At 33.2% G+C, this 18,422-nt stretch overlaps 1 protein-coding gene across 6 annotated transcripts in view; it reads right to left on the reverse strand.

The window, feature by feature from the left end:
• Positions 1 to 1,141: 1,141 nt before the first annotated feature.
• Positions 1,142 to 18,422, reverse strand: part of LOC113402484 (monocarboxylate transporter 13) — a 36,120-nt gene continuing 18,839 nt past the window's right edge. For 3 of the 6 annotated variants that reach the window (XM_064216296.1, XM_064216297.1, XM_064216298.1), the window contains exons 4-14: positions 13,144 to 13,391; positions 10,694 to 10,822; positions 10,118 to 10,276; positions 8,947 to 9,131; positions 7,880 to 7,967; positions 7,551 to 7,770; positions 7,287 to 7,465; positions 6,697 to 6,840; positions 6,255 to 6,333; positions 5,809 to 6,040; positions 1,142 to 5,572 (exon numbers count right to left, since the gene is read on the reverse strand). In XM_064216296.1, the coding sequence (XP_064072366.1) occupies positions 5,344 to 5,572; positions 5,809 to 6,040; positions 6,255 to 6,333; positions 6,697 to 6,840; positions 7,287 to 7,465; positions 7,551 to 7,770; positions 7,880 to 7,967; positions 8,947 to 9,131; positions 10,118 to 10,276; positions 10,694 to 10,822; positions 13,144 to 13,391 (1,892 nt within the window). In that variant the 3' untranslated portion in view covers positions 1,142 to 5,343. The remainder of the gene's footprint in view (positions 5,573 to 5,808; positions 6,041 to 6,254; positions 6,334 to 6,696; positions 6,841 to 7,286; positions 7,466 to 7,550; positions 7,771 to 7,879; positions 7,968 to 8,946; positions 9,132 to 10,117; positions 10,277 to 10,693; positions 10,823 to 13,143; positions 13,392 to 18,422) is intronic. The other 3 variants (XM_026642749.2, XM_026642750.2, XM_026642751.2) reach the window with 2 other exon arrangements.

The raw sequence follows: 18,422 nt of genomic DNA on the forward strand, positions 1-18,422 counted from the left end.
GGCCGAAATCTGGTCACGGCGTCATCCAGGTGGAGTAGATCATACAGGTATTGGCTGCAGGTCGCTATTTTGTCGTCGCTAAGCAAATGTGGTATTCAACGAGAGATCAATTTTCTTTCGCTAAGTTCTCCTTGCAGGATTTTGTGTACAGTGGTTCCTGAAATGCCCACGGATGCCTCTGTTTCACGGTATGTTACTTGACGATCTTCGAGGATTAGTTGCCGCACGGCTTCGATATTCTCTTGCGTCATGGTGGTTTTTGGACGATCTTCACGTGGTTTATCACTGAGGCTGGTGTGCCCACGTTGAAATTCTAAATACCAACGTTCTACAGTCCTAAGACATGGTGCCACATCACTAAACTCAGAAGATCACCTCAAAGCACTGTAGTCGCGATAATCCCCTTCGAAAGTTTTAGAAAATTAACGCACGCAAATTTTCCTTACATATTTCCATTTTATTAACCGACTTGTCACCTTTAAGTAGACGTTACAATAAAACTATTCGACCAATCTGAAAACATTCTATTGTTTTCGAATTCTAAATTCAAAAAGATGAAAATGCCAAGTTTTTTTTTTTTAATAATCGCGGGAGGGAGTCCTTATTGACCATTAGGTCTCGCTTCAAGTATTATCCCCGTAGGCCTTGGTCTTTTCGGCGTGATTCGAATCGCTTTAGACCATTATTATTATTATTAGAACAAAAAATAAATATTTTTAATGAATTGCACATTTGTGATACGTGTACTCTCAGATCCTATAATCAATAAATTTTTCATACTAAAATCATTTTATTTTTGTTGTTGGCTCTTATAAAATGAAAATAAAATCAAACCATTCCGACAAACAACTGATAAGAGATTGTAATTAATTTACTTAGATGGAATCTTTGGAAATTACAGCATAATAGGTACTGCGTAAACGAATAAAGATAGAAGAAGAACAAATGTATTTTTGACTTGATTTCTCATTAGTTAAACCTAAATCTAACTATTTGATCATCTTATTTTAAATCAAAAAGACGGATAAATATAATAAATATTTATTTTTCCAAGAAAACTAAAACTTAAATAGAAAATAAGCTCGACAGATAGTTAAAAAAGTACGTATATATATCACAAGCAATTGCAAATAAAACCACATTATAAGTCATCATTATCATTTAATGAATCTGTTATTTACAAAACATTCGGTGGACAACATTAGCAACAGCTAGGACTTGTACCGTGTGCAAAGCGCTGAGCCATTCTCTTACAAGCATTATTATTTCAAAGCCGAACTAAGTTGTTTACAAATTAATCTTGCATTATGATTTATTCAAAATCAGACACTCAAAATAAACAACGTATTTAACAAAAAGTATTTTCTTTTTTTTATATTGGGTTTGGTTTTTGAAGTGATTAATTAAATCGCTTTTTTTTTTTTCATGTAATTCATGCAAGACATAAATGTGAACATCTTAAGATCGCATAAAAAATATTTTGAGCCAATACTGAATAGAATATAATAAAAATTCAATATTTTGAGCCAATTACGCTAACTGCAAAGCTAGCGCTAAAAACAAAATTGTACCATTTTATATTATAACAATTATTTATAATTGGTGTTTCAGAACGAAATACTTCAAATAAATTCAATACATACATTTTATTTTATTTACTATTTTATATCCATACAGTTCCATCTGTAACAATTATATATCCTTATTTAAAAAACGCCATTTCATTACTACCACTTTCCTAAATAGTTTGTCACTCTTAAAAACATAATAACACTTTTGGTTTTTTACATAAAGCTATAACAACAGTTAACGTTACTTAATAACCTTTTGAATATTTAATACAATTTATACAATTACATGGTTCACTTTAAAACTTATTCATTAAAAATCATTACATTTCATTAATTATCTACATAATATTACAGGCTCGTTATAAAAGAAATATATATTTTTCGTTTCATTAAGCATTTTTATCACATAATTTGTTATCCTATATAAATCTAGTGCCTAGTTTTCTTCTCTAATTCTAATTAGACTTAACGGCTAAATTATGCAATATATTGACATAAAAATATGTTTAACAAAATATATAAATATGTATATCGGTACTGGGTACAAGAAAATGGATAACGAATAAAAATAAAATTAAAATTGTTTATACAAATAAATGTATATAATTTATTTATAGATTTTTTCTAATACCCAGTACAAGGTTAGGTATACGATCCACTGAGGCGTGCCTTCAATGCCTTTTTACACTCGCCAGTAACGACGACGTACAATATTTTATATTTGCCTGCCGCTTTTGGAACTTTTTATACAATTCTTTACATATTTTATTAAGTAAACTACAGTTTAGCAAGACAATACATAATAGTCAAGCTTATAAACTGACAAATACATACTTAAAATATATTTAACACTGAAAGATATTTGGTATCGAATGGTTATAAAAAATTGACTGCGTTGCATTCACTCATGTATAATATTTATGTATGTATAATCTATAGTTATAATGCGTGTATGTACATGAATTGTTCTTAGCAATGGCACACGATAAATTGAAAAATTCCTAATTCGTAATTGAGTAAAACCTTTAGGACGAATAGCGTATTATATAATATATGTTAGAATACACGCAATAAAACACTATGTATATAATATGGCAATTCATTATTCCTAGTTACCATTGACAGTGCTGTTAGTTCTTGAGAGTGGCCGAGAATCTCAGTTCCAAGTGACCTCTCTCGTTAGTAAGAAAGCCAAGCTCGAAGTTCATTAACCTATGTTAAATAATAGTTTGATAATTTATACATATATCACCATAGCGGTATAAATAATACAAATTTTCGAATAAGATTTACTATAATTTTGTTAGTGAAAACTCGAAAAAGCAAAAACATTTGAAACAAACACTAAACGGCAATGTTTACATTTACACAATTTTCACAGCACTATTGAAGGCAACGAGTGTGCGTACTCACCCACTGCCATGGAAGTTGAAAGCATTGAGAGTAAACATTGTATACAGTTAATGGCTTATATAGTTTGTCGATACGAATAACATTGCGAGCTCAATTCGCAACAAAAATAAAATACAAGGTATGAGCACTGCTTTGTAAAGCGAAGTAATTAGTTACTATTAGATTTTAAGTCTCCATTTTGATTCTACGTTAATTTTTAGGTGCTACATATTAAAATTTTGAATACTGCAAGAAGTTAAAATATTAAGCACTCAAAATGTGAGCTAAATTTAAGTATTTTGCGACATTAGGGGAAATATCGACAGATTAGGAAACATATTTTAAATATATATTTAATTTTCCATCTACCTGTGTTTATTTACAATTGTGCAATTAAGTATAATATTAACAATGTATTAAACATTTCGTATTCTTTCTAATTTTATAACATTTTTTGAACCAATTATATCAAAATTTTGAAAAAATAAATAAAATCTTGTCCAATTTAAAAAAAAAATACTAATTATATTTTGAAATTTTATCTTCTAAGTACAGACTATAAGTTCTATTGTTATTGCTTCTTGAGTACGGACCGCTGATATTACCTAACATCTAATATTTTTTATTTTACTACATTTTTATTACGAATGGAGACTCACAAACTACTTAATTTTTCTTCGTTATATTAGCTTTATACAGAGTTGACCTTTCATCAAAACGAGGTAATATAAATAAGTTTTTCTGTTGCGTATTTCGTAACGAAGAAACTAACGTACATTTTACAAATCTACGTATAATCCTTTCGCAACGAAAAGTTATCTTATATTTAAAACCTATATATTTTAAAGATGATGTGCGATGTTTATTGTTTAAATATATGGCACACTGGATTTAAGAATGTTTATTCGGGATTTGGGGCTTGGTGATATTTTTTTGCTCTCGAGTATTTAGACTATAATTTAAACTGTGTGGTGTAATGTCGTACGATATTACATCACATAATTTTGTAGTACTATAGTTATTATAATTAAAAAATATACTCATCTTTGAAAACATCGCACAACTCATAAGCAAACATAAAAAAGCACTTAAGACTCAAATATTTCGTCACTATAATAATAATTATTATTGTAAAATATTTTAATTTAATTTGTATTGTAGCGGAGACTAATCATTGCCGAACTTTCTGAATTTATAAACACTCGAAACAAACGATCAAACTTATAAACTCTATTTCTAACTCACTGTATATATTAACATTTAGTACCTTATATCTTAATATACTATACGTTATATTACTACACTGCTATATTTTATTGTATAATAATAGCCATTTATAATTATCTTGCTTTTCCAGAAATAATACTTTACAAGACTTTAACTGTATGTTTTTTGGTATTGAATTTATATTATTTTTACTGAACATTTGAACGATTAATCAAATGAATTAAATAACTTATTTATAAATATTTAACTTTTTAGTAATGGCAGTTCAAATATTCATTTATTGCAATTTTAATAATAAGAAATCCACAAACTGTCTTTATTATGAGATCGTATTTTATTTATTTCAAGACAATTTTGAGACTTCTTAATTTTTTTTTTTATTTTTTAGATAGTTTTCTTTTTTCACTAAATGTAAATTATTAAAGTATAGCAACATAATACGAACTTAATTATATAAACATTACCTGCCTGTAGACTTAAAGACATTGACAAGATATATATTAAGTGCCTATTATTAATAGACATTGCACCAAAGCTTGATAGGTGCTCAATTGCAGTTTGTATTTACTATTCATTTAAAAAATTTTTGGCAACTGTGGTGAGACGATTTTTGTCGTGTGTGACTCAAAGTTCATATAACTCCAGCATAAATTGAGTCGTTCGACAGCGACAATTCGATAAATTTTCAACATGATAAATATTGTAAATCTTGATCGTCATTCAAATTCTGAAGAACTTTAGTTCAGAACACGTTTTGCTTTTGTTAGCTGTATATTCAAATGATTATACGCTATCTCCTAGGTTTATTTTTGACGACGTCCTATCGCAAGCGCAAAAAATCATATAACATTCTATATATTTTTTATTTACCCTACAGTTTCAGCTGTCAACCGACAGAGACGAAAGAGAAAAAATCGGTTTCAGGACCAGTCTTCTTTTAAATATAGCTAAGGTATCGGACGTACACGTACGGAAGATTATTACAAATGTACATTTACTGAGATTAATTAATTATCTTCGCAAACTGTATAGGGTAAAATTTCGCATAGTCGAAGAACGAATGAGGTATACCGTACGGAATTAAACAATTGATAATGTCGACCGGGGTCGAGTTCATAAATTTCGGGACTCCGATCAAACAGGAATGGAGAGCTCAAAGCACGCTCTCGCGCTGCGGCTGCGCGGGAGCGGGTGCGGGCGCGGGCGCGGACGCGGGCGGCTCGTCGGGCGAGGCGGCGGTGCGCGTGATGGCGGGCGCGCGCGACGCGAGGTGCGCGCCCATGGTGATGGGCGTGTCGTCGGGGTCCTCCTCCTCGCCCTCCTCCAGGTCCTCGTCGATCGGCGTCAGCACGTCCAGAGGCTGTTGAATCTCCTCGGGTTTCCTACGGGAATGTCGTAAACGGTTATTACTGACTGAACGCATTGTTGGTAGGTAAAGTAGCCTAAACAGTCATACACGTCCACAGCTGGGTTGAGGCTGTACAATGTTGACACGTATCCAAGTTCATGGCCGTGTAATTATATGATTTTTTCGATTCGAGTTATGGAGACATCAGTTTTGGCCTTATTGGGTTTCTTGGACTCGTTTCAGTTCCGGCGGGGTAGGCTAGCGGGGTACCTGCGGAAGGCGGGCGCGGCGAAGGAGGTGAGCGTGGCGGCGAGGAAGAAGGCGGCGGCCATGTAGAAGGAGGCGTCGTAGTTGTGCGTGGCGTCGTACACGGCGCCCGCCAGCGGGGAGCCCACGATGGCCGCCGCGCCGCGGAACAGGATCAGCAGCCCGAACGCGTTCGTCAGCTTGTCCAGCCCCAGCAGGTCCACCAGGATGATGGACGTGAGCGAGATGTAGCCGGCTGGAATGATTTACTATGTGTAGTGGTCTATCATACAAAAATAATTTGAATGATATAGTCAGTACATTATTACACTACTTTTGAAAATGGACAATGTATTTTGTATTTCAAATTTTTGTATTTAAACATCCATCAAACAACATATTATTATGTAAAGCAATGTCGCTATATGATATAATTACATTTGTATAGAAAATGACCACAATATACTCACAAATAGCTATTCCAAAGGCGATTGCGACCGCTACGTATGACGCGTATGAAGAACAGAATGGTGTTAACGCCACTGAAATCTATATAATTTAAAAGTTAAAAAAAAGACATTTATCTATGACTCTGACTTTATATAAAGAACAAACATACGTCACAGGTATGTCGAACTTAGTTTTGTATCTATATATAAAAAAAATATATATTCGATAGTAAAGTTCGACAGTTCAATTGAAATCAAAAGAAACAACAGCGTATTAAACAATTTTGTAAAAATTGCAATTTTTCTTGCTGACGCTATCTGTAAATGTCAATAAAACTATCTTAAAAATAAATAATCTCTTATCGTTTTCTTGTAGCAATAGGCATTGACGTAGTAACCCATGCCTCAACTCAATTTTTTATTCTCTATATTATATCGTAAAGCAGAGATTATCGATACTCACAGTAGCAATAACTAAACATATGTTGTTAAGTAGCAGCGAGTCCATCCAAGGGAAATCGGCGACCCAACCACACGCGATACGACCGATGGTGTTGGTGATACCAATAATTGACAACAGGAACGATGCCTGCGACTGCTCCACTCCCTAGAAATAAATGTACCATTAGAACAATACTATTCTTTAATATAAAGCGAAAGCAGATGAGCGTTCGTCTATATTATTAATATAAGTATATTTAAAAAGTTATCAATCCTGTTGAGGGTAATGTTTAAAGTCTATTCCACAACGTTGTTCCATTTATAGTTGGTGGATATTGTAAAATTTCAGCGAACGCATACAGGTTTCCTCAAGATGATATCCGAGCCAAGGTGAAACCGAAACACGAATTAAGAACATTGGTGAAGATTATCTTCGTGAGATATTCCGTATGCCATATCGGCTACATATTTAAAATAAATAAATTCAAATAAGATAATGGCTGGTGGGGCATTTCAACGCTGTGGTGACATAAATCAATTAATGACGTCACTGTTCGTGTACGTGAGGTATGTGAGTGTGCTCGAGTGTGTCGCGTGTGTATGTGTGCTCACGTTGAGGTGCGCGGCGTCGACGATGTACACGAAGGGCACGTAGAGGCCGGCCATGCCGAACACGTTGGACACGCCGATGAGCATGAAGGCGGGGTCGCGCAGCAGGCTCACGTCCAGCATGGACGACAGCGCCGACTTGAAGGAGCTGGGCAGCGACAGGCACGGGCACAGGTCGTACTCTGGAATTGGGTTTGTTCGTTTTAGGCAGGACCCTCCGTAGTCAGGGACATTCGCGCTTCAAAGTATCTCATCGACGGTACTCACGTTCTTGTCTGTCCAGATCCCCAGTTTGTCTACTCTGCGGCAAACTCAGAACAGAATTTCTGTAGCCCTGTAGGGACTTTTGACTTTGATACTGCGGTAGGTTGATGACTGATCCAGAGTAGAAGATGTCTTTCCGCGAGAGAGGTCGAACTATTCTAGAAGGTTCCCGTGGAGCCGCTACCGATAACTTGGAATTATACACTCCGCTTTCCGCATCCATCTGTAAGAGCGAGATTTCTTATATACTACTGATTGTTTTATACATTATTAATAATTAAATTTAATTAATTGTAAACTTTAAAATATTTTTTCAATCAAAGAGAACGTACATCATTCCGATGACTGCTAACCGAAGTTTTGGACGTAGCTTTAATTGCAGCTAAGGACGGTTTAAATCTGAAAATGTGACATATAGAACTATTTAAAGCTTATTTATTAATTAATTAAACAGCAGAATCAAAATAAGGAAAATACACACCAACTATAGTAAGAATTAATCATAAACATATGATTATTTTAAATTGTAGATAATAAAAATGATAAGTAAGAGGGAATTTAATAACATGTCCAAAAAAAATAGTTCTTTATTTTCTTGATGAAATAATGTTTAAAGAATATGTTTTGAGTAGAATATTTTCAATTGACATGGTATTAATAAAAGCAAATATATAATGCACTAAGCTGATTTACGATATAAACATTAAGCCAGACAGATTGAATAATATAAACATAATAAAACATTCTCAAGAAAACATATAAACATTAAACCCAACAAACAAATAACCCTGTATAAACACATGCATATGCCATCTTCCAAAGTCTGCTTGCTATACCGAATTATTATATATATGAATCCACGAAACCGTATATAAGAGTTGAGTATATATATAAATTCAAGGAAGCTTTAACAGTTGTATCGCTGAACTAGTGACGTGTTTCCACTAAAGAATTAGCAACTTTTTCAAAACTTTAGAAAGTCACCAACAAGTACAACATTGTATTGATGATTTGCGTTGATTAAAACTACAACCAGATGACAACACAAAAATTTAAAGGCTGTCTGCCTTAAAGAAGTGTTTTTTATATGTCATAAATAGGAACAATATTAAGAGTATCTGAGAAGGAGTGCGGAAAAAATTATAAATATCTTAAGGAAGCACGCGGAGCCCGCGCCCTCAAAACTACGATTTATTTCGAGGATAAATCTCTCTATAAGAGGATATCTCTTAATATTACACTTAAGTATTTAAGTTTGAAAATATGCCCCTGACAATTTGAGCTTAGTATCGTTTGACTATCGGCGAATGCATGCTCACCGTAACCATTCCGAAACCCACCAAAAGTGCCCTCCGCCACCGCTCCACCGTCACCGGAGCACCCGTAACTAAAACCGTACCTATCGGCGGGCTTGTCGCTCTTATCGGTGGCTGACCTGTCGGCGGAGCTGTGCTTGCGCTGGCGGTCGAAGAAGGGCACGGAGCCGTTCTTGGGCAGCCCGGGCGCCTGCGCGCTGAAGGCGGGCGACGACACGTTGCGCGACATGGCCGCCTGCATCTGCGCCGTCGCCGAGCCGTTCTCGCTCTGGAACGTTCGCGCTATTGGTTTATTTGTTTTAGAACATTTCGAATATATTATAAAACTATTATTTAGGCAGTATAACCACAGCGTAAAGAAAATCTATCAGTGGTGGTATAAATAAAAAAATAAGAAATGGTTAAAATAAAACATCTATAGAGCACATTAATGAGCTCGTCTCGTTAATTTAGATTCTTACACTCCTGAACGGCCCAAGCGAGTACGGCAGCATGAACTCGCTACTGCCGCACTGGTCCCGCGGACCCCACACGACATGTCTAGGCACATCCGTTGGCCCACTGGTAGTTCTTTACGCTATGGTATTAGTGTGAAATCCATTTGCGATATCACTTCTACAGCTTGGTATTAGCTCGAGATCTTTTGAAGTAGTAATATATACAGAAAAATATAATAAATATTTAAAGAAAACTTTCAACATTTCTTGAAGCTAAATCACCAGTCTACCTAGCTCTCAAACAGAAACTTGTAGATATTAAAATTTCAACTGATACGTTTGCAGTTCCAAATATGAACAAAAGTTATTTGAATGTCCATTTAAACATGATATTGAGATTTTTATACAATACAAACATGTATTATTGTGATTTAGCACGATCCAAAAAAAAATTGTAAAAGTATGATCGCGGTTATAGCCCAAAAACATAAATGTTAATTCTATTAAATGAGTAGGTTTTATTTATTAAAAAAAGGGCTAAAGGGTCTTTAAATTTTACTAAGCTAATATGTATAATTATTTCTTTGTAGGCAACCGACTACAATGCATTTACCTTGATAGGCCCTTTGTTTCAATATTTGAGCTAGTATATCTTTAATAAGTGTAGAATTTATTAATTTTTATTCCTTAAGAATATGGCGAAAATATTGCATGTCGTGTATATAAAGGCCTTGTAAGATATACATAAACTTATGAGCCAATAATTCGGTAATTCATACCTATTATACATATTACCTTTACCCATTATATATATTACCTTCTTCTTTTCTCCATTGTCATCTGTGACCTTAGCTTCAGTTATGGTGGGGAGAGTGGGTACCGGGGGTACGCCTGGCATGTTAGGGATGGTGGGTACCCTTGCCAAAGCTTCTAAGTTTAGGGACGAATGTACACCAGGATCTATGTTTAAAGGCGCCTGAAACAGTATTGGTTTAATTAAATGTGAATTCAAAGATACGATGACAATAAAGAAGAAAACAGTAGAACAAAAAGTTCACTACAGTAATATCACCACCACCCAAAGACATAAGGGCTTATATGATTTATTTTCTATATCTTAAAATCTCTGTCTCTCTGTCTCTTAAATTCACTGTCTCTCGTAGAAACATTATTACACATTATTTTTTTATGTCATGTAGGTAGATGTCTGTCAAATGGACAAGTGGTGATTACTGTCCATAGACATTGGTTCTTTAAGAAATATTTATTATTCCTCTAATCACAAATGCGCCAGCGACCTACAAAATTGTCGGTATAGTTATTTTATGTGAATGCTACCTATTCAAACACAGCCCAGCCATCATTAATGAATTATTTTTTTAAATAATTATACCTTCAATCTCTTCTCCATAGTACCATCAGGTAACTGCACCACGAAGTATGAGCCTCCTATTGAGCCTCTTTCCATTTGCAGTCTCTTTTCTTCTGCCATTCTTTGTAACAATGGTTTTTCGCCAGATGTCTGAAAGTGAAAAAAAAATATCTCATTAATTTGTGGTAATTAAAATATAAATCGACTATTCTATTTTTGTTAATTACATCACTTCATATTTAAAACAAGTATCCAGACGCATTTTCAATATTAATTGCATTATACACATAAAAAAGTTAAGTTCTTATAAGAAATTGAAGAAGATGAATACTTTGGGACTGTTGTATTGATTTATGCTAAAACGCATAGCGTATTTTCAAAGGCGAAAGTTGGTTTTAATTAGTTTCCACCTTTACCGCTAGATTCATGAAAGCCTCGCATAATTAAGTGAAATCAGCCATACAAAAGCCTATTCCCACTAAATCTCTAATTACACCAAATGAAATTCATGCTAAATCGAATGCAGCGATGAACGAATGCTAAATTAAAGCTTCTATTTTTAGTTTACGGTTTGTCATTCCTGACACTGCGGTGAATTCAGATTAAAACCCAGACCCAGGCGAACCAAGGTTTATAGCGAATATTTATAAAGTACCTGTATATATATTCAATTTTTTTTTTAATATTGCAAAATTTTTTTCTTTATTTTATGTGGATGTGTTTTTAGTTATACAGATTCTTATTTGCAATCAATAGACTTTGTCACCTACAACAATGAAGCATGACATCAAGATCTTGTATAACTTTCGCATCTTGGCACGTATGCCAATATTTCTAAACAATACAAGCCAATCAATTTTTTTTTTTTAATTTCCCATAATATTGACACTTAGAAACAATGTTTTGTACAGTTACTCTTAGTTAGGGATGAAATACATATTTTATCGTGAATCGATCATATTATATATGATTTGATGCATTGTTCGTCAGATTAATTTGAAATTTTGTACACTTATTGAAATATACGTAAATGGTTTAGCATAGCTCCAATAATAGGCAATTCATATAGTATTCATGTTTGCAAAACAAATATTGAACAGCAGTCTAGTTTATGGATATAGCAACATTAACAAGATTAAAAAGGTCTTCGTAGACCAATAGAATTTGCACGGATTATAAAAATAATGAATTCGAAAGATACAAGGATACATAAGCTAAGAGATTAGATTAAAATTCATTGAGCACGAATATATCTACCTAATTCATTATATTAAAATTAAACATCTCAATGTGATGTACATATTGTATGTATTTCATGTGTGATGAGTTTAATAGTAACCACTGAGAAGTTCGACTATCAACCTCGATTGTAATACATTATTGCGTTTTCATCCGAATTATATCAAAGCAAGGGTTCAAATAGAATTATAATAAGGAGTAGGCTAATATCGACTCCTAGATTTGTTTACACAATGATAGTCTTAGTTAAATACAAGATACTAAGAGAACTAATGTAAAGCGTGTAATAATGAATTATCTTTACTACAAAGGACACGACAAGCATATGAAAACACAATTACGATTTTCAGTAAAAAATTGTTAAAAGTCAAAATGATAAGAATATTATATGGGTAATGCTTTCAACACTAGGCTTCGTCGAATCGTCATTTTATAAAACAAATTAATTGTTAAGCCGAGAAGAAATGTAGTGTTATACTCGTACCTTTTTCGTCAATAACAAACAATGTAATATAAAAAATGAATTCCAAGTTAATCTTCTCGTATATATAATCTTATACGCATTCTTTATGTTCTTTTATAACGCAAGCTTGAAATTTACTAATTGGGGAGCGTTTAATTTAAATTTATCAATTGTGATCAAAATCTCACATATATACGTCATAAATTAATTAGGTCTTGTCAGTAGTATCTTGTAATTTTTTTTTTTTTTTAAATACACTCAAGAATTAGCTATTTTAATTTTAGACAATTATGTCTCAACTTGAATAATTTACATCTTGACATCGACAAGGCACACATGACAAGTAATCCTATTTAGTATCTATTAGGTTTAATAGTATACATACTTCCCAGCCACGTGCACAAACATACGGACTATTTTTAAACCTTACGCGAGTGTATGAGCCCGGTAGGATTATGATTATATTTTGTTTATTTCAGTTAATAAAACATCGATAGCAAAGATAACTGTGCGTATTAGGATCGTAATATTATTTTTGTTTAAAGTAATAAATGCAAATTTTCATGAGACGATAAAAAATATTTTTAATTTTTGCGTAGCAACTTATTAAATGACCATATTTTGTATGCATTGATATTATATAATACAGGATTATCCGCTTGAACTAAAACCGAATACGGTTTGCTAGATTGGTAAACATTTATGGTAACTATTCCGTCACTTAGATCAGGAGGTACTCACAGGAACTACTAGTTCTACTAGTACTTACTTTTGGATACACGAGTGGTCTCATCAGAGCTCCGAATACAGCACAGTTGAGAATCAATCCAGCAAGTAGCAGATTTGCATTCTGCCACGAACCAAACTCATTTAGCAGTATAGCAGCTAGAGGAGCAAAACTAAACGTTCCGACTCCTGAACCGCACACCGCTATACCCGTAGCTAAGGAGCGACGAGTTTCGAAGTAATATCCTACCGCTACTACAGATGGTAGGTAGATCATACCAAAGCCCATACCTGAAAGTAATAAATCTTGTTATTTTATATAATTCCTTGGAATAAGAGATAATGGTGCTGTTATGTTAGTATTGACTTGGTTTGAATGCAAAAAATCCAAGCAAGGCCTAGGTGGCGATGTGTTCATGTGTGTAATGAAAAGAATTTTAATTTTAGATTTGAATCTAGTAAGCGCACAATTTCTTTCAAATTTCAATTGTTATTCGCCAATCCAAGAGTAGTGAATAAGCTTTAAATTATTTTACTTAGACGTAGGCAGTTAGACGTAGTAGTTAATTTTAACAATGAAAAAAAATTAGGATAACTACAGATAACAATCAGTCAAAATTAAGGTGAAGGTAATCTTTACTTCGTTATTCTGTATTAATAATATACAAATTTTTGATGCAGACTAATAGTGTCGTTGTAAGATCTGTTCCAACAATATTAATGTTTCTAAATGAGATCATTGTCACCCATTGACACGGGCAATATTTGTCATCGAGTAATTTGGTCAAATGTTCCGATGAAACAATACTATGAAGTATAAAGTGATAAATGAAACAAACAAAAATGTTTCATATCCGCAATATGTCGTGACTTACTGCAAATAAAAAAAAAAAAATGTTTCCCGATATTCAATAAGTAGTACTGTATGAAAAAAGAAACTGCAAGACATCGCTAATATGTTAATAAAGTATAATTAAAACAAATATTAACAAATGTAAAATATTCCTAAGCAAGAATATTTGTAGTCATATATTTAAATAATTTACATAATGAAATATTTGTTATTCCAATTTAAACAGATGCATTCGTCCAAACAGCGAGTATCTGGAGTACGATAACGTGTGAGTCAGTGTTTGCGGCCCACAAATCGCAGCCAATCGAAACCAAACAAAGGACTCGCGAGTGTTGCAGAGGGGTCATCAGCATTAATCTAATATGCGTCACTTTCCGGGAAGCAATACGAAAACACGTACTGTGTATGAAACCTGACCTGAAAATTGAATGTACTTTGTTTAAAGGAGTTTCGCTCGTGACTTTCGATTTCCATTTGTTTTGTTTCGCGATAAAGTCATTCAAATAAATAAACTCTTGTGTTTCTTTTTTTCCAATGTATTTTTGTTTAGTATGAATATTTGTACCGAAATAAACATTTGATTGAGGTGAAGAGCATATGAATCTCAAAAGGCAAAATGTCAATATAAAATTCCTTTATATAGTTTTACGACTGAGTTTGGTAAGCAAATAATATATAGATAAAGATGAAACAAATATGTTATACACTATATTTCGCTCAGTATTAAGTAGTAAGGATAACATTGTATATGGCACAATTTCGCTACTGGAAACTCATTATTAAATCCAATAATTTGACGAAAAGTATTATTGATGTTTGATTTGACATTGACGATGATCTCACTGATGGTATCATCGAGAATTAAAGCTAATATGATTAAACTATACTCATAAACAAACATACCCAGTCGATACTTTAGTTTCGTATACGACAAATGTTAAAATCACGAACAGTCCAACTAGTAAGGTTACTAAATGTTTATATCAATATAACAAGTGCCAAAATCAAGACGAATATGTTATCGTTATCGAATTTTATATTTTTATATGAGAATAAAGTAAATGAAGCCCAGCTGAGCAAAACTCAACTTTCCTTTTAAACTGTAGGATTAAAGGTTAGTGGATATATTTTTACAGGCGGCGAAATTATATCCGACGCGTGTCATTTGCCTAACGATATTTTTTCACCACAAAGATGAATTGTGTGACCTGATGCTAAACGGGCCAATATCAATAATTCCTACTTTTGGTAATCAGAATAGATGGAATAAACATACATTGATTATTTAATATAATGTATACTTTTTTACGTAATATTATTGGTACTAACATTAAGCTTATGCCGTTTTAGCTCACATGGGCAATATGTGGTACATTATTCCTTAATGTAGCACCTGGCCACTGTATATTAAATACAAATGAAGCACATTTTGCTTGCCCAGAACAAATCGTCGGTTAAGGTCTTCATATTCTTAGCAATAGGTCGTTTCAACTGACGAAAAAAAAAATAAGGTGTAAATAGTTTTATATATTTTTGATGTATATTATGAATCCATTTTGCTATGATCGATGATTTAATTGTAGAACGTTTTAATCCAAAAGTCGTTTACATACGAGTCGATTTAGGTCACACCGCACAATTTGCGCGTCAATATCGGTACGATATAGTTTTCTACCTATCTATGTACACCTGTACATGTTACACTGTAGGTAGAAAATTTTTATAATAGATAAATTTTAAAAATTTAATCATAAAATTATACAAATAGGTTAATAAAAAATAGCTCTTATTCGTGTTATGTACATTTATCTAAAACATTACTATAGCTAGTTCATGTATTGTGTATTAGATGCCATTCATTACATCCAAAGAATATATTTTAATAATCCATATATAAAAACAAATTAAAAAGAATGTGACAAGGTCGGTTTACAGATCGGTTAAGGGCTGTTATCAGATAACAGAATAACACCATGCTCGGCAAGGCGCCGTATCGTCTACAATCTCTGGCACTGGGCCAAGTTTCTACGACCTTCGAACAAACGTGTAAAGACACAAAATTGGACTAGACAATAAGTGCGGGGAGTTAGTCATTCGTCTTCAAGGTGCCCTCTTTTTCACTGACTACATAAATTATCTGCACTCGTCAGTTGCAAAATAACGTGTTATTTGGTTTTAAAAATCTGTAGTGCATTAACTAATGCCATTAGCGTCGAATCCTAGTAATTCCACTACTTAAGTTTTTGTTCATAATTTATATTCGGAAAATCCAAAGTACACAATTGCATGTGAATGCATTATTAATTCACAAAGGGAGGGGTAGGATTGGAAAACCCGTTGTTTTTAACTCATCGCTAATTCTCAAAGGGCTTCTGAAAAGTCGCATATGTAGTGTTTATATCGCTTTGTTTGCTGGTTGCCTGGCAAATGTCCAATTTTCACACGTCGGTCTGTTGATACCAATTTCAGGGAATTCATAACAAGAACTTTTAAACAATTCAATTAACGATTCGTTTTATAATAGTATAATTTCAGTCAGTATCTGAGAAAAAAAATGCTGGTTTTAATTTTAGGTTTCGTCTGATAGTTACATAATATTATTGTTTGTTTAAAAATATTGTCGTAAACGAATTAATAATACAAATTAGAATTTTAGTTATGATCATTAAGTTTAAAACAGTACATTACAAAATAAGAAAAATGGAACAACTGAATGTTTTAAATATAGGTTATATCAAATTTTATTACTAAATTTAGTACCGTAAAGCACTCTAATAGCTCTATTTCGTCTATAAAACACAGCCAAAAGCTCTTAGAAGGACGTCTCCGATGTGTCGTCTACATATGTGCCAATGTGCCAAGGCCGAGCCAACGGACATTTATATAAACGATCACGTTCGCTCACACAAGCCCTTCTTCTATTTCTGAACACAAGTTGAAATCGTTTATGGATTCTGTCCGCAGTTTGGATTTTATTAAATCGACGAACGTTGAATTCTTATTTGCTGGAATTCAATTGTTACAGATAAATGGACTATTCAATTATGTATCCAAGGTTCACTACAGTTACAACGTTACCTAAACGAGTATTCCCACATCCAGTAAATAACATATATATTTATATATATGATATAGAACATTTTGTGGATTTTAATATTTTTATCCGTAAACGTTTCTAGAAACATTTGTCATTGCTTTTTTGGGGTTCCGTACCCAAAGGGTTAAATGGGGCCCTATTACTAAGACTTCGCTCTCTGTCCGTCTGTCAGAGGCTGTATCTCATGAACCATGCTAGTTAAGACAGTTGAAATTTTCACAGATGACGTATTTCGGTTGACGTCTAGTGCGCGACTCCGAGTCAAAAATGACCGATTTTATTTATAAAATGTAATTTACGTAGCAACGATATCCAAAATCTCAATAAAAATGATAATATAATAATAAATAATATTTTTGAGTTTTAAATCTATATTTCCTATACTAAATTCTGCGTAAAACAGCAACCAACTGACTTACTGTTGCATTTATAATATTCGTTAAAATACAAAGTCCCATTCAATAAGTCTACAAGACTGTTCTGTTTCAAGTTAGAAACTTACTTCATACGTACCGAGACAATACCGTACTTTCGTATGTTGAAGGCAGTTCTAGTATTGTTATTTTTATATGAAATAAAAAAAACATTCGATATGTGCAGTTAAACAAGAAATCCATCAGAGCGAATTAACATATTATAAGTAATGTTTATCCTTCCCTTGACCATCTATTATAACGATTCCATTAAGTTTTGTACTTGAATATTTTATCGCCTCCGTTTTATGAATACTTAATCTGTTTACATAGCCCCTAAATTATTCAAGAATAAGGACCTGCTATTATGGAAACTTTATGTTGTAGTGAACTTCTAATGTATTGTAATTGCTTTGGCTAAATTATCTGTGTGTCGTTATCTTCTCTCCGCCTTCATGATGCCTTTGTTATAAAACTATAATATAAAGTTATAATTTAAGAAAGTCGTGATGGCGCACAAGAATTATAAACGAAGATAGCGGTTTATTGCCCATGAACATAAACTTAATTTCGTATATAAGTTCCAATCCAAAACATGTCCTTATGATCAGCCATTGTCCGGCAGTTATTCAAATGCGTATTAACTTATACTTGAAATAGTTTATCCTGATGGTAAGTGCCCAACATTCGCAATAGAAAATGACACCATAAAAAATAATTACTTAGATTGCTAATGCGCCGCTAACCTTAGCAACTGATATTATGTCCCTTGTGCCTGTGATTACACTGGCTGGCGATAGAATATATGATGGCGTACCTACCTAAACGGGCTTCCACAAAGCAAGAAAGAAGGTATGTTATATTATAAATTAATTTAAAAAATATAATACAATATGAGTTATTTCATCAATAATAACCTTTTTTGCTTGACATATTTTAGGAATGAAGTGAATAAAATA

This window comes from Vanessa tameamea, chromosome 11 (genome assembly GCF_037043105.1).
Source record: "Vanessa tameamea isolate UH-Manoa-2023 chromosome 11, ilVanTame1 primary haplotype, whole genome shotgun sequence".
In the NCBI taxonomy this organism is placed as follows: Eukaryota; Metazoa; Arthropoda; class Insecta; order Lepidoptera; family Nymphalidae; genus Vanessa; species Vanessa tameamea.